General features: G+C 37.1%; 1 protein-coding gene and 1 pseudogene across 1 annotated transcript; both read right to left on the reverse strand.

Annotated features, from left to right (window-relative positions):
• Positions 1–453: 453 nt before the first annotated feature.
• Positions 454–7,927, reverse strand: LOC145591787 (26S rRNA (cytosine-C(5))-methyltransferase NOP2B-like; annotated as a pseudogene).
• A 10,576-nt stretch (positions 7,928–18,503) lies between these two features.
• LOC145591788 (beta-fructofuranosidase, cell wall isozyme-like) lies at positions 18,504–21,042 on the reverse strand. Its single transcript, XM_081648284.1, has 7 exons — positions 20,883–21,042; positions 20,700–20,708; positions 19,725–20,584; positions 19,318–19,476; positions 18,987–19,225; positions 18,801–18,891; positions 18,504–18,719 (listed from the first exon to the last, which is right to left on the reverse strand). The coding sequence occupies exons 1-7, from the start codon at positions 21,040–21,042 to the stop codon at positions 18,504–18,506; spliced, it is 1,734 nt and encodes a 577-aa protein (XP_081504410.1).
• Between the last annotated feature and the right edge of the window lie 256 nt (positions 21,043–21,298).

The raw sequence follows: 21,298 nt of genomic DNA on the forward strand, positions 1-21,298 counted from the left end.
TAGCCTTAAATTTTAGAATTCAGATTTGATCTACTCCGTAAGATATTTGATACAACTTGTAATTGAATATATAGGACCGTTAAATCCATATATCAAATAGGGAACACAGCCTATTTAATAGCTCTACAAGCAGCAATGGAACTCATTTAAAAACCCAGCCCTGTTTCATTCCTCATTTCACTATTTTAGTGGGAAGTTGCCTGAAATAATATACAGTTTGACTGATATTCATTAGACAATCTTACAGGTTTCTTGTATGAAATATAAGCTATTAGAGAATTGTTTGAATCAATGAAGTTTATAAAAAAAAAAGTTGTGAGCCAACAATAATTGATCAGCATACATAACTTGATAACTCCTGATCAAAAGAATTCTTCAAACAGCATGATTCCTTGAACAAAAGCCCCCCTGGCTTCCACAAATTGGTGATTAGCGTTATAGTATCATTCACTGTTAATTGCTTCCACAAGAGGTATTCTTTTTCTTCAATGCCTTATCATTAAACCTCTTGCGTTTCTTACTTTTCTCTTCACTAGTTTCCTCTGTGTCATCCTTCTCTACAGTTTCAAGCACCTCAAAGGCATTTTGTGCGTTGTTAATTTTCTTTAGCTGCATAAGGGAAACATATAATCAAACAAGTGAACTCACAGTTCAAAGTCACATATCCACATTTTATTTTGTGCAATGAAGATGCATACTAGCACATGTTCACAAGCAAGGTCTACCTTGGCCACAAAAAACCCATCCAAATTGTGAACATTAGGGTAGAAGCGCCTTGTCAACTTCAAGGATGGATGAAACCGGTACTGTCTAAAGCGAGTATATCTGCACAAATGAAGGGAGGGAGCAGTTTGCTCTCCTTCAATGTTTAGAACCATATTTTTAAAAACAATTTATAACTTCCTATAGTTCAGAGATTAACATTACCCTTCACGTATACGACCAAAATCAATTCCACATGGGACTAGCTTTACATTCCGGCGCTTCAAGGCATAATCAATAACTGCTTCGTTCTAAACAGATCTATCATTAGATAGAGCTAGTTAAGTTACTTCAATTATTATGAATTTTGTCACTGTTACAAACCTCCATAACCATTATAGAGCATGTTGAATACACAACATATCCTCCAGTTTTGGAATTTGCATCAACCAAATCAATAGCAGCCAGGAGAAGTTGCTGCAGTTACCGTTGAACAGATTAGTGTACAAAAATGATTATGAACAAAACAGAATTCAGTTATGTTTTTCGCTACATAAGGAAAGCATATGGTCCTATTTCACAACAGAATTCAGTTACTAATTTTTTTTATTTTTTTTTTTAGTGGCGTTTATCATACTCTATTTGGCATGCAGAAATTCTTTTTTTTTTTTTTTTTACCTACAAAATCATAGTTACAAACCTTCTGCAAGTTTGCTCACTTCTGGATTTCTTCAAAGCTTTTGGTCGATTTTACTGACTTATCTTTGGATATCACCTGGCAGATAGACAAGGCAAATCATATACTTGTATTAACTAAAGTAAATTATGACAGTCTGAATTAGTCCATTTTATTTCAAGGCCAAAGATTGGTAAAACTTAATAAGCTCCTAAAACTCACTAATATTTATTGATTAAAACATGTAAGTTGTACTTACCCCAGTGCCGCTGCAAGGGGCATCCAATAGCACTTTATCACATGAATTAAGTCCTAACACTTGTGGGAGCTAAATGCAAGAGAACCGGGTAAAAAAGTTCAAATCAATCAAACCAAGTAATTGGATGATATAGATTAACAATAATCTGAGCTAGGACCATATATAATGTCTACTAATACAGTGAGAATATAAAAGAGAAGAACAGCACTAAATAAACTGAACAGAATTAAAGAAATTTTGCAAGTAGAGGAAACAGACCTCTCTCCCATCATGGTTGAGAACTACTGCGTTTGTAACCCCCATGCGGCTAATATTTGCTGACAGAGAATGGAGCCTCTGCTTCTTCATTTCATTAGCAAACACTAGTCCTATATATATGTTGGGAAATTTTGAAAAAAATAAATAAATAAATAATCACAAGGATCTATAACCACCTAAAACTCTTCTGCAGACTTGGACTAAATGAACTAAGCAATCTTACAAAATAAAGATAAGTTAAATCACATCATATCAGCGAGAAAAGAAAAACAATCATGCCAGTATTTTTCATGAGAGCAGCAATATAAGTGGTTTTCCCACCAGGTGCAGTCCTATAAAAACAGCAGAAACGACGACAAGGCATCACATTGAGGATTTACAGTTTCAGTACCACGTTTAGCATCATCAAGAAAGGGGAAGACTTGTTCATGACTTTCCATGTAAAAGATGTAAAGGATCAGTGATAACTTACGCCATATCCACAACTTTCTCTTTCTCTTGTGGAGCTAAGGTAATCACAGGCAAAAAAGAATTTGCACTTTGAAGCTGCAGGAAAACAAATGCTAACATTAATTGCTCAAGCACATAAATTTTAAACAAAAACACACTTAACGCACATTATAAGTTTTATATGTTACCATGTAGTGACCAGCTAGATATTCTGGAGTGGCACCAATTGGCACTTGTGAATCATACACAACCAGCCCTACCTGTAAATCAGAGACAAACATCAATATAACTCCGTAAAAACATTGATCAGCTGCAAAAAATATCAACTTGTTTCCCACAAACACATGAATGCCAAATTTACCTTAGACCACTTGTTAACAGGTTCTAAGTTCATTCCTCTGTTTAAAAGAACATCAGCCAGGTCTCGTCTACGTGTCTACATCAAAAAGAACATATGTTTATAAAGCCTTACATCATATGACCACCATGTTAGAAAGTCGAATTACAAGCTAGCAAACCTTCAAGGTGTTGGTTCTTATGCAAATTGGGCGAGGCTTTTCAAAGGCTTCAATTAGGCTTAGTAGATCATCAACTGGAAACATCTGCTCAAGATGAACAGTGATAAAGCTAAGCAAAATACAACATAACTAAAATCTAAATTTACATAAAATAAATCCATATAAATGCACCTCCACTAACATCCCAACAAGGAACTCATTGTAGCCATAGTATGAGGACAAGTCCATCTTCAGCCGCTCAATGTATGTATTCCTCCCTGCCCCTTGTTTTTGCCTCAAAGCCTTAAAGTTCGAAAGCACCCGCACAACTAAAACCATTGAAATAGATATTGGGCACAAACAACTTGATACAGAAAATGAAATAAACCAGAACTGTAAAATGTAAACAAAGAATAAGACATGCATCATCAAACAAATAAATGATAATAGTCTAGCTTTCTTAACATACTTTGTTTTATCCTCCTTTGAAGGGTTGGAAGATCAGGAGGTTGATTAGCCTCATGTTCAAGCTCCTAAAATATTAATAGAAAGGCAATTAATTATACATCTCATAAAATGCACTTAACTAAAAACAAGAAGTAAATAAAGCACACAAAATACCTCTTCTGTTGGCAGTATAAATCCATCTTATTCTTCTTCTTCGATAATGTTAATGAGCCTTGATTCTTCACAAGCTTCCCTTTCTTGCCTAGCTTGTTCCTCATCAATTGCCCTCGATCTCCTCACATTATCATCAGACTCATTATCCGAATCTAATTCTAACTCCAACTCAGAACCAGAACCCAAATCTGACCCTGAATTTCCCTCTACATCTAAATCTGAATCAAACACAGAACTACAACCCAAGTACGACCCAGTATCCAATTTCTTCCCTGCAAAATAGTGTTACATACTTAAGCACCATGTACTAAAAAAAATACAACATGACAAAATTTCCACGGTTGAAAGAGACAGAGCCATAGTATGTTCCAAACAAAATATATACTTCATACAAAACATGAAAAAACAAATAACTCAATTATGATTAATCCATAATTAGGATGGGTCATTACATGATGAGGCCAAACCAAAATACAAAATCAATCTCGAAAGTGACAAAAAGTCCAACTGTTTTAGCAATATAACTAGGGATGTCAATGGGGCAGGGCGGATGTTGGCCTTTCCATCCCCATCCCCACCTAACATTTTCATCCCCATCCCCATCCCCGCGGCGGGTCTAATATTCATCCCCATCCCCGCCTCGGCGGGTACAACTCCAAAACCATCCCCGCCCCACCCCCACTTGGATATCCATCTCCGCCTAATCCCCACCAAATACCCGCCTAATCCCCACCCAAGACCCACCAAATTTCCATGTCTCAAATAATACACAATCCTACATAATTAATACGGATTATAATATTAAAAAAAAATCTTAATATTACACACATTTTTGTTTATAATATAAGTGTAGTACAAAATATTATAATTAATATTTATTTCACGTAATTATTTTATAAAATAATATAAAAGTATGTAGATGTGGGTATGAGGTGGGAATGGGGTGGGTATGAAGTGGGGCGGGGCGGGGATGGGGCGGGTACAACTTAAAATCCACCCCCGCCCCATCACCCATGGCGGGTATCGTTTTCATACCCATCCCCGCCCCACCACCCGCTAAACCGAGACCCATCCCCGTCCCACTGGGGCGGGGATGGGGCGGGTCTCCTACTTGACCCGCCCCACTGACATCCCTAAATATAACTACCAAAAACGTGTGCAAATTGAAAAGGCACTTGATGGTACTTGGACAAAAATTACCATAATGTTGTTCTTCGCCTGCAATTATAATAAAAAAAAAATTAATATGATACTACGTTCAAGCTTTAGCAACTCTGCATTTTCGTCTTGCTGATAGAGGAGTGATCGAAAGAACGATTAAAACTAATAATATTGATCATTTTTAACATGACTAATAGATAAAAATAAAAAACTGTTTAACATGTTCGCGCACATCAATAATCCATACAAACATAATATTTATCTCAACATGTGTCACATTAACAATTATGAAAACACGTAAATTCTCCAAATTTGAATTGATATCAACATGCTTAGCAAATTTAATAGTTCCTAGATTTTACATTTACAATCAAATGTTGGTCCTAAACATGATACTACGTTCAAGCTTTAGATACCTAGTAGTTTAGTACGTACCTTGGGTAAACCCTTCTTTCTTCCAATTTTTTAACAAGAAATCACCTATTTTAAGGAGGATTCTTCTCCTACTATTATAATAAAATCAATTAATATAGAATTCTAAATAAAATTCTGTTTAAAACAATAACACCCCCCTAAAACCCTTAAAATACAATCTTTAAATTCGTCAAGTATTATGTGCATAAACCTGACAGTTTTTAATACTTAAATCCCCATAAAACCACTTCAATTATGCTATAATCAACATAGAAATCTGAAATTTTAAAATTGATACTTGTTATGTTATTAAATTTGATAATTTACTTTGGATTCACGAAATAATTTCCAAATGCATAAAATGTTGAATTTTAGGGTTTCAAATCTAACGTATAATTATCAATAATAATAATAATAACTACGGCGTATATAAAATAAAACAAAAGAGAAAATAAGGTGAAGCAACTAACCTATGGCGGCAAGAGATGGTGAATTGGTAATGGCACCAAAACAAGAAGGGGGAGAAGAAACGAAAACGTGACGAAAATAAAACGGGACAAAAAGGAAAAGGAAAATAAAATAGAAAAAATTGTTGGGAATAATCCCACCTTTTGAGCATTCGTGATAAATAATCCCACCTTTTGGATGTTTTTTATTTATACTTAACTAGTTTTGTGCCTGTGCGATGTCCGGATTGTTTATTAAATTTTAAGATAAATTTTTAATCTCTATGTCAAATTATAAAATATATCATTGATACAAAATTAGTTAGGAATTGATGTGCTTTTGTAGCGATTTGCTATCCAATAGACATGTAATGACTAATAATAATGTTGGTAAAAATGTTCGATTCGACTAATTATTTATGGCTAGACTCTAGTCTAAGCATCTTCTCCTACACCCCTCCCTAAACACATCATTTAACACCCACTTCCCCATATACCTACTTTCATAGTTTCTGCAGTACTGCACCCCAACAAAATGCAGCGTACTATTACTCCCTACAATCTTAAGAAAAATTAAGTAACTTCCCCTACCCCACAAATATATACAATATATATATATATATAACATTTTCATCTTGATCTCTCTTTATTTTCCCTCTCCATTTTCTCTCTCATCTAAAGCTCTAAAACTTCAACCAAGGCGGACATTAGAGACGAGGTCAAATAGCTTAAGCGAATTTCACCGAAAAAACAAGCGGAAATAAAAAAAAGTAAGTATAAATGTTCATATTTACAGCAAAAAAAAAAAAAAAAAAAAAAAAAAAAATCAAATAAAAAATACCCTAATTTTTAGAGAATTTATTTGTGATTGTGTTTCAGGAAACAAATTAATAGTTTAATCACTGGAAATGTATAAATGTAAAGTATTTATGTTAATTATTCATCAATTTCAAAGTGATTATTTCGAATAATTAGTAAAATTAACATCTACTTGCTTCAATTTCATTTTTCAGTTTGGAGAAATCTATTTCAGAGATCAAAATCAACGATTCTTCAAAAACATGGAAAAGGTGTATGAACCATTGCGTTTTAGTAATGTTTGTTTAAAAACTAGTAGTCTGAACAAGTACATTTTGATTTTTGAGTATAAAGTATTTCATTTTTTTATTGCAGTTCGAAGGAAATAGTTTCAGAAAAGAACATCAAAATATCTAGAGAATAATAAGCATTAATTAAATTAGTTCATAGTGGTTTTTTTTTTTAGTGAATGTTCATTTATATATTAGTATACAATCATTCACATGTACTGTTAATAAATGATTAATATAAATGTTTAGTTATATATTACTACATAGTCATTGTATTAATGTTAGTTCTTTTTCATAGTTTGGGGTGGAAAATTATTTTGATGAATGTTCATTTGTATTTCATATTCATTGATTGATATCTTTCACAGACATTTTTAAACTAATGCATGTTCATTTATATATAAATAGATGGTCATTTTAATATTCAATTATCTAATTATGTTCATTTATGTATTAATAGTTGTTCATTTCCATATTAATAGATGATCATTTCTACACTATTATATGTTCATTTATATATTAATATATGTTCATTCCATATCGATCATTTCAATTGTTCTACTATTCATATTCATATGAAAATTGGTTCATTTAATTTCAACACTTATTCTTGCTCAAATCTAACTAAAAATTCATTTATTTTTGTCTATTATTTAAACAAAGAATTGTGGATATAGTGAGTTACACAACACAATAGCAAGGAAAAAAAAGAAAGACGACAAGAATAAGGAAATCAAGAAGGCATGGATTCGCGCAACATGAACCAATAACACGAGCTTGTATTTTTCGATTTTGGATCGAGAATTCGTTGTGTATAAATAATATGTGTGGAATTGTGTTGTATATTTTAATATCCAATATTTTAATTTTTGGTGATATACAACTTCTATTTGATTTTAATAAGAAGGAAATATAATTTTTTTCCTAGAATACGTACTATTACAAATCACATCCTTCAAAAGAAAACATTTAAATAGTATATATATAATGTTCATATTTTTTGACGACTTATATAATAATGTTCATATTAGGAAAACAACATGTTCATAAAAAAAACTTAGTATTCATAACAACTTGAATTTGTGGTTGAGTATTTATAATTGTCGACTTTGAACCATCATTCAATAACTATATTAAAATATTTGACACTACATGTTCATAAACATACCTGAACGATCAATATAAAACTTTACAAAAGCTAAACATTCGGTTCTTGTATCAAGTCTCTCATAAGACCTAATATTTTTACACTTATTATCTTTATAACCCTCATTAAAACAAATATATCCTTTCATAGAGAATGAGTCATCCTTTTGCCTCTTACTCCTCCCAACTCTAATCCCAAAACTTTTCATAATTAAAAACATACTCATTATACATTTCATAAGCATCATCTTCAGAAGGAAATTGTTTCCCCCAAAAGTCAAACTGACTTGCTTCTTCAAAAATAAGAGCATCCTCTCTTCCCACTGTAATAATTAAACATGTAACAAATGAACACATACAGTAGCAATAATGGTCAATTACAATAATGCATTTGATCAATTACAGTTAAATTATCATATGTAAAAATATAAATGATCATCTATAGTTACATGACTAAACATTATTTATGAAACTACAAAACAGTGATAATCATTAAAAGTCACATGTACAATATAACTTATAATTCCATTATATATATATTGCATAACTCAACATTATTACAACAAATAACAAATTTTAAAATATGTTCACTAGTTAAAATATATATGAGCATCTTTAACCGAATGAAAATCATTGAAATTCACGTGTACATCATATATATTCAATATAAACCTATACTTTACTACAGAAAACATACATTAAACATAAATGAACATTTACTATTACACAAATGATCATTTTTTTTAACTAAGCTTATTTTTAGACGACACACCAAACTGATAAAAATAATCAGTTAGCAAAATGATAACAACTATAGATGTTTATATAAGACGCACAAAACTGGAAATTAAAGGCAACAATCAAATAATAAGATTATAATCAAAATTAGAAAATAATTAAAAACAATAACACAAATAAGAATCAAATTAGAAGAATAATACAACCAAAACCGTGAATCAACTAATATCAACAATAACAATACTAAAACCAGAGCATTATCAAAATTAAAATCAATATGAAATCAAAATATTATAATCATGCAATTACAATCGAAAAACATAGCATTATCAAAATCGATTGATTGATTATCATTTAAAATACGAATTACTCACAATCATCAAATGCAATTGAGCTTGAGATGTCAATGGAAGAAGAGAGAGAAAATTGAAAAACAATCAGAAAAAAGAGGAGAGAGAAAATGAAATCAATGAAAAATAGGAGAGAGAAAATTAAGAATTAAATCCTATAAAATGTATATATGGTTTTGTGGAAAGTAAAAAAAAAAAAAAAAAAAAAAAAAAAAAAAAAAAAAAAAAAAAAAGGAAAAAGCAAAATAAATAAATAAAAAACATGCAGAAGATGACATATAATTATATAAAATGACGTAGTTAGAAGGGGGTGTAGGGAAAGCTGCTTACCCTAGAGTGTAGTGAAACATTTGTACGATTCGACACATTAAAAAAAATAAAAAAAATTAGCAAAAAATAAATTAAATAAAATAAATGTTTAAAGCCCGTTGGGTTGACCCGAACCCAAAAGTTTGGGCAATAGTTGAATATTTCTTGACTCGTAACCTAAAGTGACTCGATCCGAAATGACTCATGACCCGACCCTAATTGGTAGGTCTACATAATAGTAATAAAATTCTATGGGATTGTGAAGTATATAATTTTAACCGACTAGTATATTAGAAATGAATGTTTTACGCTTTGAACTACTTTCTTCGCACCAAAAAAATATTATGATATAAAAAATAAATTTATATGATAATTTTTAAGAATTATAATCTAATAATTTTTTTGAATAAAATTATAATTCAATTTGTACATATTGGTATTTTATCGATAATAAAACTCTAAGCTAACAATTTTATCCTAAAATTCTATCCAAATAGAATTCTTAATTAACTTTTTTATCTTATGAAGTCTATTTAAATCTATCCAACGTGGCGCGACACTTGGCGAAAAGTTGGAACGTCAAGTGTCGCAATCTCGTGACCCGGCTAAAAGTTTAGCTTTATATATTAGTTATATGATCCGCTCAAATGGTCCCAAGTGACCTGTAACTGGTTGAGTAGGTAAATTTTTTTATTAAGGTTAATGTACACGTGTCACAATTTAATTTGTCCAAAATTAAAAAAAATATAAAATTAACAAAAAAAAAAAGTAAAATCAAATTAAGAAAAAACCACTACCACCTAAGTTTCACCCACCACCATCCTCACCCATCACCCAAACCTAGACCCAAAACCACCATCCCACCCAGCTCCAAAACACACCGCCACCCAGAAACCACTGCGCCAACGACCAGGATCCCACCCCAGCCAGCCCAACCCCAAAGGTGGGATTATACCCCCTTCTAAAATCGAAACCCACCAAACCAAACCCCAGGAAACGGCGTGAATCAAGGTCGGGGGACGACGGCGCGGTTGGAGTGGGGGAAAGGGAAGGTCGGCGCGGCCGGGAAAGGGAGGTGGGTTGGTGGTTTAGGGGAGGGGAGGTGGGTTTCGTGGGTTAATTGGTCCCTGAGTTTCCTGGGGGAGCTGAGGGAGGTCGCCTGGGTTGGTGGTTTGGGCGGCTGGAATCGGGCGGAATTGCTGCCTGGGTTTCGTGGGAGAAGGAGGCGAGGTGATGGTTTAGGGGAGGGGAGTCATGCGCCGACGCCGACGTTGGGGTTAGGGGCTTGGATGGCCGGAGCCATGGGGCAGGGGAGTCAAGGGCGGCGGGGTAGGGTTGGTAGGGCTGTTGGGTAGTTTTTCAATTTTTTTATTTATTTTTTATTTTTCCTTTAAAAAATTTAACTTTTTTAAAAATTTATTTCATTTTACTTTATTTTTATTTTTTTAACCAATTACAGGCCGACACGTGGCATGTAACTTGTTATAACAGGTTATATGACCGGTTGGGACCATTTTGAGCGGATAGGGTATAAAGGTAGAATTATTTGAAAAAATCCCAAAGATGGGGTTATTTTTCACGGACGCCCCAAAGGTGAGATTATTCCCAGCAATTTTTGCAATAAAATAAAATAAACAAGTTTTGTTAGCCGACTCCACTTATAGGATTTAAACTTTGATTGAAGTTTTGTGGAATGATTTTCCTTAAGCGCTGTTCAGTTCACCTTAAAAAATAATATTCAGTAAAAATAAGTCCATTCAGTAAATTAATTTCAGTTCTGTAAAAATCAGTGACTCTAAGAAAGAAATATAATAGAGAATCAGTAAAAATAATTTCACTTCAGTAAAATTAATTTCAGTTCAGCAAAAATAAGGTGAAGTAAATGAGGCCTTAAAATTGCTTAAAGATAAAATAATTCCCTATTTGTGTTGCTTTTAAAACTAATTCCCACCATATTGTTCATGTAGGTTTGGTGGTAACTTCGTTATTTATTTATTTATTTTTAATTCTAGTTCTGTGAAGATTCGCTAACGGTGATAGCGGTTCTATTGTATAGAACCGCTATCACCGTTAGCGGTTCTTCTAATTAATCAAGTAGAAAGAAGACTACAAGTGTGATATATTTTAATTAGAAGAACCGCTAACGGTGATAGCAGTTTTATTGTATAGAACCGCTATCACCGTTAGTGGTTCTTCTGATTAAGGAAATGGAAAGAAGATTATAAGCGTGATATATTTTAATTAAAAGAATAGCTAACGGTGATTGCGGTTTCATTGTATAGAACCGCTATTATCGTTAGCGGTTCTTTACTTAAAAATAAAAATTAATTAAAAAAAACCACCACCAATCCTACGTGGACAATATGGTGGGAATTAGTATTAAAACCGACGCAAATAGGAAATTATTTTATCTTTTAACAATTTTGAGGGAAATCGTTCATGTCGAACTTGTCAAGTTTATTAAAAAAATGATTTTTTTTTTCAAGTAGTACCTTTTAAACCTTTTGTGGGTTTCATCGGGTTAATCAAGTTTGGGTCATTCTCTAGTTTGGGTCGGGTTTAGTTTAAACTCGAATCATTAATGACTTTGGGTTGCAGATCCTACTGTAACATATGACCATTTATCTTAGTGTACCTTTTTTGCATACGAGAATAAGCCGATAAATTATTTCAATATTAGATGAAGCCCGTGCGATGCACGATTTGTTTAAATTTTTTAAAATAATTTTTTTAATATATGTTTCGGGTAAAACAATGGGACCTTGCCGAAGGTCCTGAGAAGTAGTGAAGATTGGGCTCGGTCCGAATGATGCTGGGCCGAGGGTTTCCTGCACAGCAAACACACGTAAACTGGCCTCGGGGGTTGTGCCGAGGAAGGCCCCTCCGATGCCGAAGTTAGTACAATGTGTAGAGAAATAGCTATGCAGGAGAATTAATTGTTTGAGGCTATATGTGTATGAATTATAAATGGTGCAATTGAAGGTTTTTATACCTTAGCATAATTAGGAGAAATGGGCTTGGAGTCATATGGGCTGACCATGTTAACTGGGCCGCTGACTTGACTTTGACTTGGCAGGATTGGAGGCTTGGGCCTTGACCTTGGCTTGTAATTGAATCATTTATGGATCAGGCCCAATTAGGCTTAATTAGACCCAAACAATATATATATATTTATGTGATAAAATTTGTTATATATTTAGATAAAATTTTAGAACCCCTGATTCCGCTTCAAAACTTCGCTAAATTTCGCTTATTAAGAACTTGAAACCGAAATTCGTAGGCCCTGATTCCGCTTCAAAACTTCGCTAAATTCCCGAGATTAAGAACTTGAAACCGAAATTCGTTGCTCCGAACTTGTAGACCGGCAAATTCCGCTTCAGATCAAGGTAATTTTCTTTGATTTCTCTTTGATTTTCCTTGAATTTTGAAAGCACTCTCCTTCTTTCGACTTTTCCTTCGAAAATCCGACAATGGTTAGAGGTAGAGAGCGTCAACCCCGACGACCTGGTCAGGCTCTGGATCCGAGGGACCGAGTCGACACTTGGAATGGGGAAAGAGTCGGGGCTGACCCTGAAGGGGGTATCCGGGCAACCCCTTTGTCTTCGCCGCCTCCCCAAGGAACAGGAGAGGCTGGTGTCTCTGGCAGGAGGAAGTTCTGGCCGCCGCGCCGTGGAGCTTGCTCCTCGGGTACAATGAGTGGCCTACCACTTCGCCGAACAACTTGAGTTGCATTACGGCATTCTGAGGCGGATGGGTATTGGTGTCGAATGCCCACGGCCACAACCAAGATTCATCGTCCACCTCCTGGATATGTGGGGGTGTACACTAGGCAACTTCAATACGGGCTGCGATTCCCCTTAAATCCCTTTGTCAGGGATCTGCTGAGAAAGTACAGGATCTCCCTGTGCTAGTTAACGCCTGTCAACATCCGAAGGGTGATGACGTATCTTTGGGTGTGTCGGTTCTTCGGTCATGAGCCGAATCTGCACTGTTTTAAAAAGCTGCACAAGCTCGTGCCGAACACTCAGATCAGGTATGGTCAGCACGGCTCTGGCTGGTGGAGGATTGAGAATCACCCACAGTATTTAACCATGTGGCCGAACGATTCCTCGGATAAAGACTGGAGAGGTCAATGGGTCTGGGTTAGGGCACTCGCAGACTCCGAACATCCTTACTTCTTCTGCGCTCCGCGCTATCTATCTGAGCCCGACCCAGACATGCTGGACCTGGGTCCCGAAGAGCCCGATGCTGCTACCCATCCCAGTTATCAGCAAGTTTTTATCTTCGAGAAGAAGGAAAATCCTGGAGGGATCGGCCGGCTGAAGCACATACCGGAGACTTGGCTCCCTGACTCCCATTACGCTTTCCAAGAGAATATGTTGGCGGCTGTCGGCCTCAACCGAAAGTTTAGAGACGGTAAGCACCTTCGGTTGGGGCCGAGGACTAGCATTTCTTTGCTTTTATTTTGTTTTGCACTTATTTCAGTGCTTTTCGGCGTCCATTTCATTGCACTGATTTATTCTTTTTACTTTTCAGAGATAAACGAGAGCAACTCAGGGATTGACTACAATCGTCTGGGGGTAAACGCCGAAAGGGTTATACTAGACCGAGCCCCGGCGATCACTGATCCAAAGGATCGTCCGTTGCACCTGCATTCGACGGGCCTTCAGATTGAGGCTGCTGCAGACTATCTGAAGCAAAAGCCTTGGTGGGCTAAGCGGGACCCTCTGAGACGTTTTCTAACTGAAGAAGAGGAGGCCGCTCGGACAGCTGAAGAAGTTACTAGGGCAATTGAAGCCTTAGAAGGAGGCGAAGGGACCTCCCGAGCTGCCGAAGAGGAAGTAGCAGCAGACGAGGCTCAGCTGAGCACCTCTGTAAGTTCTTCAGCATTTAGCAAGTCAATTTTGTCTTTTTTTTTCACTCAAACCCTTCTTGCCCCCCACTTCTGCAGCCTGGGGAAGAAAGCAGAAAGAGAGAGGGAAAGGCTCCTGTACGCCCCGAAGATCTTTCTGAGTCTTCGGGTCCAAAGGAATAGGAGAAGAACGGGTCCAACTGTAGTGGGCCCGGATGATTTCGAGCTGAGGCCGATGCCCGGCGTAGTTATAAGGGAACCTGTCCCAGACAGGGGCAGGGTTCCTAGAGGTTCAAGGGGTCCTCCACCCCCAGTTCAGCCACCACCACCAATCCCGTCTCCCCCGAAGACACCTCCACCTCCCCAAATCCAAGAAATGGAGGTGGACCAGAGGACTCTTGATCCAAAGGATGGGGTCCAGGAGGAGGTGCCGAACCAGGAGAGTGTTGCTAAGCTCCCTGGTGATGAAGCTGAAGAGGTGGCTGCAACTGAAAAAGCGGCCAAAACCACTATTGATGAGGGCTTCACTGTTGAAATTCAGCAAGAAGTCGATGATTTTTTGGACCAGCCTGAAGGAGAGGCTAAGATGATTAACTTGGAGGACGCTACAGAAGAGACGAGGGAGCAGAACGCTGAACTCCCTTCGTCCTCCATTCCTTCATTTCATACCTTCAGGTCTAAATACATGGGATTCCACGCCCCCTTCATCAATGTTCCGGACAGTGTCCGGGAAAACAATTTGGGGCCGCCGAGAAGAAGCTGCAGCCTTCTTCGGCGACTTTGCTGGCATGTCCGAAGTGGAACGGGCAAGGGAGTGGTCGCTCGAGGCTACTGCTGGAATGGGGGAGTCCAGCAGAAGGGTCCCTGACCCTGCAGTAGACAATCAACTACTGCTGATGCAGGTACTTGCTCATCTTTATTTATTTCTTGCAACTAGTCTTGGGTAATTCTACCCATATAAGCCCAAAGGGCATAAAAAGGTCTAAAAGGCCCCAAACAAGTCAAATGCATCAATATGGCCTACAACGGCCCACATATGTACTACTATGGCTCACAAAACCCACTCATATACTCGTATTAATACCCCTCAAAGGGCATAAGGTAAAAGGAGGTCACTCTTATCATCTAAGATAACCACACTCCTCCACTCTCTCCCCTAAATTCCTCTCAAAATATGCATTGTTTAGCTACTAACTTGGGCGTCGAAGGCTCCGCCCCGGGGTCCACCCCTGGGCTCGGGGTTCATTTTGCAGGTCCATTCAAGGCCCAAATTCGAGGTCCTTAGGCACCTCTCCAAGGCCCGGTTAGCTCATTTTTTGCCGAAACACTCTTGATCCGAGGATTGAAAGAGTTTATTCCGAGGCAGCACTCTTGATCCGAGGATTGAAAGAGTTTATTCCGAGGCAGCACTCTTGATCCGAGGATTGAAAGAGTTTATTCCGAGGCAGCACTCTTGATCCGAGGATTGAAAGAGTTTTATCCAAAGCAACACTCTTAATCCGAGGATTGAAAGAGTTTATTCCGAGGCAACACTCTTAATCCGAGGATTGAAAGAGTTTATTCCGAGGCAACACTCTTGATCCAAGGATTGAAAGAGTTTATTCCGAGGCAACACTCTTGATCCGAGGACTGAAAGAGCTTATCACTCTTGATCCGAGGACTGAAAGAGCTTATCACTCTTGATCCGAGGAGTTAGTGGCTAAAAAGCCTAACTCTTAATCGTTAGAGCTAATCAAGGGTCAATCTGTCCGAAGGGCTTTGCTTTTAGACTTCGACGTAGAGTGATTCCTTTATGAGATTAAGTATTAATCCAAACAACCCGAAGAAGCCCGAAGGAATTAGACTTGGTTGGTTGAGATGGATTTTTACTTATTTTTGGGCCATATAACCCTTTTTTGATGAAGCCACATTGATCTGCAGACTTTTGAGATAATGGGATTCATTAATCGTTTGGTGACGGTACGTGGGCCGACCCACCAAATTAATGACTTTAGTCTGATATTGCTTCATCATCATCAATTTAAAGTGATGAATTTTTGCCGAAGATTCGAGAAGAGCTCTGGCTACTGCAACTTTTCTCTACCCTTTTTTTTCATCATCATCGTAAAGATTGATTGATGTTTCTACCATCATCACCGTGAGGACGATTGATGGACTTTTTTTTTTTTTTTTTTTTTTTGTGCTTGAAGAAGAACCAAAGTTATTTTCTTCGGATCATTTGCTTCGGCTAGACATGAACCTCATCAGCCTCGGTTTGGATGAACCATTTCCGGCTCGGACGAACCTCTGCTCGAATGAACCACCTTCGGCTCAGAGGGGCTTCAGTTCGGATGAGCTTCGGCTCAGATGAGATTTGGATCGGCTGAACCATTCGGCAAGGTTAAGCATCCTTCGGCTCGGGTGAGCTTCCTCGGCTCGGATGAACCAATTTCAGTTCAGATGAACCAGATTTTGGTTCGGATGAACCTTCGGTTTAGATGAACAAATTTTGGTTCGGTTGAACAACATTTGACTTCGGATGAACATTTGGTTCAGATGAACCAATTTTGGTTCGGATGAAGAACTTTCAGTTCTGATGAGCTTTCTTCGGCAACACCTTTGGCTGGGCTCAAGCTTTGGCGAGAGTGAACCTCAACTGGGCTCGGCTTCGGCCATGGCTAACCTCGGCCAGGAGATAGGAGATAAGCTTCGGCTTGGCAATGGTTATCGGCCTTAGCTCGGGCCTCGGCATTTGGGAGCGGTGAGCTGAATCACCTTTGGTTTCGGCTGAAAAAACCTTCGGCTTGAGCTGAAACTCCTTCGGATAGCCTCGGCTCGATGAGCTTCGGATTCCTTTTGCTTATCCGAGCTATTTGCTTCGGATTTTTTAGCATGGTGATAGTTTAAGCTTTTTTAAGCTTCAACAATAATGGTAGACAACCTCAGAGCTTCTTCGGCTGCTACTTTAGATGTAATGTGAAGAGATTTGACCCACCTCACAACACTAGCCTTGACTCACGTTGGCCTCGGCAAGGGTTGCCTCGGATGAAACGATGAGTCGTTCTAGTGGTGGAGTTGTGAGCCTTGAAGCTTGTGATGAAGACCTCAACAACTTGGCGAGGATAAGATCTCCAGCTTGAGTATTTACTTATTCCGGATTTATCTTGGTGCGTGGCTTTTGATAAATAATCCATAGATTAATTAATGCACCACCAAGTCTCTTCGTGCATATCGAGGCACAATGAACAAAGTTTGCTCCACTTAAATGATCTACTTTGATTTGCCTTTTTCCACCATTTTCTTTGTTCAATTACAGTATGTGTTTGAAAAAGAACAATAATGGAGAAAATGAAGCAATTGTGTTTAGTAAATAATTAAAAGTGGAAATGAGTTTTGCCACCTTTGGCTAAGTGAATAGTTCGACCAAACTACTCACATTCCTCACTTCAGCCTTTAGCATGGCTTTAACTGAAGAAAGATATGACTGTTTAACAGATTTTGGGTTAAACTTACTAGAAATTTTGACCTATTTTCGTGATAGAACACGGTAGCCATGAATAAGTGGATTTTCATGGGTAGTAGTAGTCTCTTCCCTCAGACGGTGTCAAATTGTTTCGGGTAAAACAATGGGACCTTGCCAAAGGTCCTGAGAAGTGGTGAAGATTGGGCTCGGTCCGAATGATGCTGGGCCTAGAGTTTCCTGCACAGCAAACACACGTAAACTAGCCTTGGAGGTTGTGCCGAGAAAGGCCCCTCAGATGACGAAGTCAGTACAATGTGTAGAGAAATAGCTATGCAAGAGAATTAATTGCTTGGGGCTATATGTGTATGAATGATAAATGGTGCAATTGAAGGTTTTTATACCTTAGCATAATGAGGAGAAATGGGCTTGGAGTCACATGGGCTAACCATGTTGACTGGGCCGCTGACTTGACTTTGACTTGGCAGGATTGGAGGCTTAGGCCTTGACCTTGGCTTGTAATTGAATCATTTATGGATCAGGCCCAATTAGGCTTAATTGGACCCAAACAATATATATATTTATGTGCTAAAATTTGTTATATATTTAGATAAAATTCCTAATATCAAAAGATAATATTTTATAGTTAATTAATTTAAATTGGGAAATCTCATTCGCCAATTTTGTTTACGTGTCATTTAAATTATTTAATTATAAAATAAATTAATAATCTCGTATTTAATTGGTTACCACTAAAATTTATTATCCTACATGACGCGCTGAAAAAATTAAATCATACGTGGCTCTCTAAAAACTCGGGAAAAAACTCCCCTTTATATATATATATTAGATTTGATCAACAATTTTTTTTATACAACTTAATATCGAATATAATTAGACCTTAAACATGTAAGTTGAAGCCTACAATATAGAGATTCATGCACCCCAATTTCGGTATCAATATGAGAACGGAAAAAAACTAGTAGTTAATTAAGAAAGAGTTTCACAACATATAAGAATTTCACAAAACTAAGTTGTATGATCATTTGCAAGCTTGAATACTTGTGTTTCCTAAGCTACATTGTAGATTGTTAATGTTAGACTAGGCCACCGGGCTTTCGTCTTTTCATGAAGGAAACTCTCTTGGCCTCTTTCATGCTCCAAGCATTCAGCTTTGAGATTTTTATGCTAAGGCTTCCTTTGTTGAACACAAACAATCTTACTTCCTTCTCAATGGCTATAGTCGGGTAGACCCTTGCTGTGATGCACGCCTTTCCTTCCCCTCCAAAACTTTCCACAATTGAATGATCAATCTATAAAACAGAATTACATACAAAATATGAGTTACTTAGTTGATAATACGAAAGTAACATGAATTTAAGTACACTACTTACCAAAGTTCTTAGTGAGATGTTCTCCTGAAGGGGATCGATGTCAATGAATGTTCCAAAGCTAGTTTTATCAACATCTTTACTCAAGGAGGATCTGTAAAAGGTGCAATTATATACTGTATGATGAAAAAACAGAGAATTTTAAAAGGTTATGCAAGGAATTGGAGTTGTCTGATTGTGGAAATCAACCTGCTTAAATCGTTACACATCAGAACTGTGTGCCTACTATGACTTTTGAACACCCTGAAGAAAATTACAGTTTCTTCTGTCAAGTTTTTGGATGCCAAAACTCGCAAGCCAAATGGTCCTAATTTGCCTTCTTCTGCTGCATTTTGCTGAGCGCAGAGCAGCTGAGGATCAGTCCAGCTAGGTTCCATCTGCTCGATATCTTCGAAGTTTGGCAGCTCGAATAAGACTTCTACATCAGCCTTCCATTGCAAAGGAAATAGTTTACAAAATGTTAAAAAGAATTTTATTAAGAAATAACAAATTTTGATGTGGTAGTTTGCAATATGACTACCTGTGCTGCTGTGATGCCAACAACCTCAACCAATGATCCACTCTCGAGTTCTTTGCCTTGGATTTCTACTTTATCCTTACGAAGACTTTCAATCTCTTGGATTGGCCACTGCATTAGTTGCGTTCCACTAGTACTAAGCCATACTACTCGAGGTAAAGACTGCAAAAGTGCAAATCAAGAATGACCTCATCCTCAAATGTGCTAAAGATAGAAATATGACAGCAAAATAAATTGTGTTCGTGTTTGTTGATTTCGTTTAATCTTTTTCACATCCGTTATAACAGCTTTCTTTCTAATGTTCATTCACGATGAAGAATAACATCAAAGCAAAAATTTAAAGTGAAAAAAAAAGAACCACATTTGCCAAGAAAGATTATAACTTCATAAATGTCAGTAGTGCATATTACCTGGAGCCCTGACCACCCTTTTTTCTTATCATTTGCTCTGCCATCAGCCTCCAATATCCACCCCCACAATATTCGTCGTTTTTTCTCACCATCGAAAAATGTCTTGGAAGCATAATATTTACTTCCGTAATCATATCTCCAATCAGTATTACCTTCCATGAAGTCAGTTGTGTCTACCTCGAATTCATTTGTTTCGGCCTTATAAAAGCCTAGTACATAATGATCATGATCAAGAAAACTAGCCTTAAGAACAAATTTGGTATTTTCCTTCATAAGATAGTTTTCTGCTCCATCTTTACTATTAATGCTCACAGGATAGAAATCCGGACACTCCCACATTCCAGTTTTTGCTGATGAGTGAAGAGGCTTCTCACTTCTAGTCCAATTAACAAAATCTCTACTCTGGTACAAAAATGCCATTCCTCGGCCATCTATCTTTCCGCCTATAAGTACTTGCCATGTACCATCAGCAGCCTGCCAAGCAGTTGTAGGATCTCTGAAATTGGTAGGATCAGTGTCACCATCTGTCGCGGCTATTACAGGATTATGAGATGACTTCACCCATTCGCTCAGATGGGGATCAGATGGGTCCTTAGGGAATGCCAAATCCTGTGACTGGAAATTCTGAGTGTCTGCACCAGTATAGAAAATGACAGGTCTTCCTCCTGGGAGTATGGTGATTGATCCGGAGTAGCAGCCGCCCAATTCATAAGGCTCGGTTGGATTAAGGGCATGTTCAAGATGAATCCAGTTGACTAGATCATGTGATATTGAATGACCCCATGTCATGTTCCCCCATATTGCGGAGTAAGGATTATACTGATAGAACAGATGATAAACACCCTTATAGTATAATGGTCCTGTCATAGGCAAATTTTACACGAATTACACGTGTTCTTTTAAATGCAGAGAACAACTCAAGCTCAGTCTCACCACTTTGTGAAGCATTTGTAACTAAAAGAGAACATGACATACCATTAGGATCTGTGAGATCATTAGCCGCGATTCAACAATCCCGCCATCAATTACATACATATAAGGACATAGGAAAAACAGTAATAAGCTAAGTATCAAATTGACAGCAGACAAAATAGCATAATCATTCAAAACAACATTTAAGAATAACTTAAAATGAAGTTCAGATTGAATAAGGCTCACCATTCATCCAATTCTTTTGAGGCTGAAAGTGGTAGGCCGTCCTGTAAGGCTGCTTCTTACCTGCAGACGCGTCATTCTGACTGACGCCACCAGTAGTCTGAACTCCATCAGAAACTGCAGCAAAGCACAAAAATACAGCCAAAACAACAAGCATTGTCATCTTATTATGAACATTCAAATAACACAGCTAGTTGCTGGAATGGTTACTATGTCTTATATGTCAATTCTCAGAGTAGTTCACATTAATTAAGTCAAGTTGTTGCGTTTAATATGCTTTCGGATATATAATATTGTTAGAGTAGTACTGGATAGATAAAAAAAAATATATTGAATTAATTAATTAATTAATTTTCTTGAAATGATCACATCTGCCTTGTCTCATGATACTATTTCAAATATAATTATCTTCAGATAAT

Source organism: Chenopodium album, chromosome 18 (assembly GCF_948465745.1).
Source record: "Chenopodium album chromosome 18, dcCheAlbu1.1, whole genome shotgun sequence".
Classification (NCBI taxonomy): domain Eukaryota; kingdom Viridiplantae; phylum Streptophyta; class Magnoliopsida; order Caryophyllales; family Amaranthaceae; genus Chenopodium; species Chenopodium album.

Coding starts and splice junctions, on each gene's coding strand:
- LOC145591788 (XM_081648284.1), bottom strand. CDS start 21,042: ATGACAATGCTTGTTGTTTTGGCTGTATTTTTGTGCTTTGCTGCAGTT. Junction 19,226..19,317: donor TTGGCATCACAGCAGCACAG/GTAGTCATATTG, acceptor TTGCAATGGAAG/GCTGATGTAGAAGTCTTATT. Junction 18,720..18,800: donor ACATCTCACTAAGAACTTTG/GTAAGTAGTGTA, acceptor TCTGTTTTATAG/ATTGATCATTCAATTGTGGA.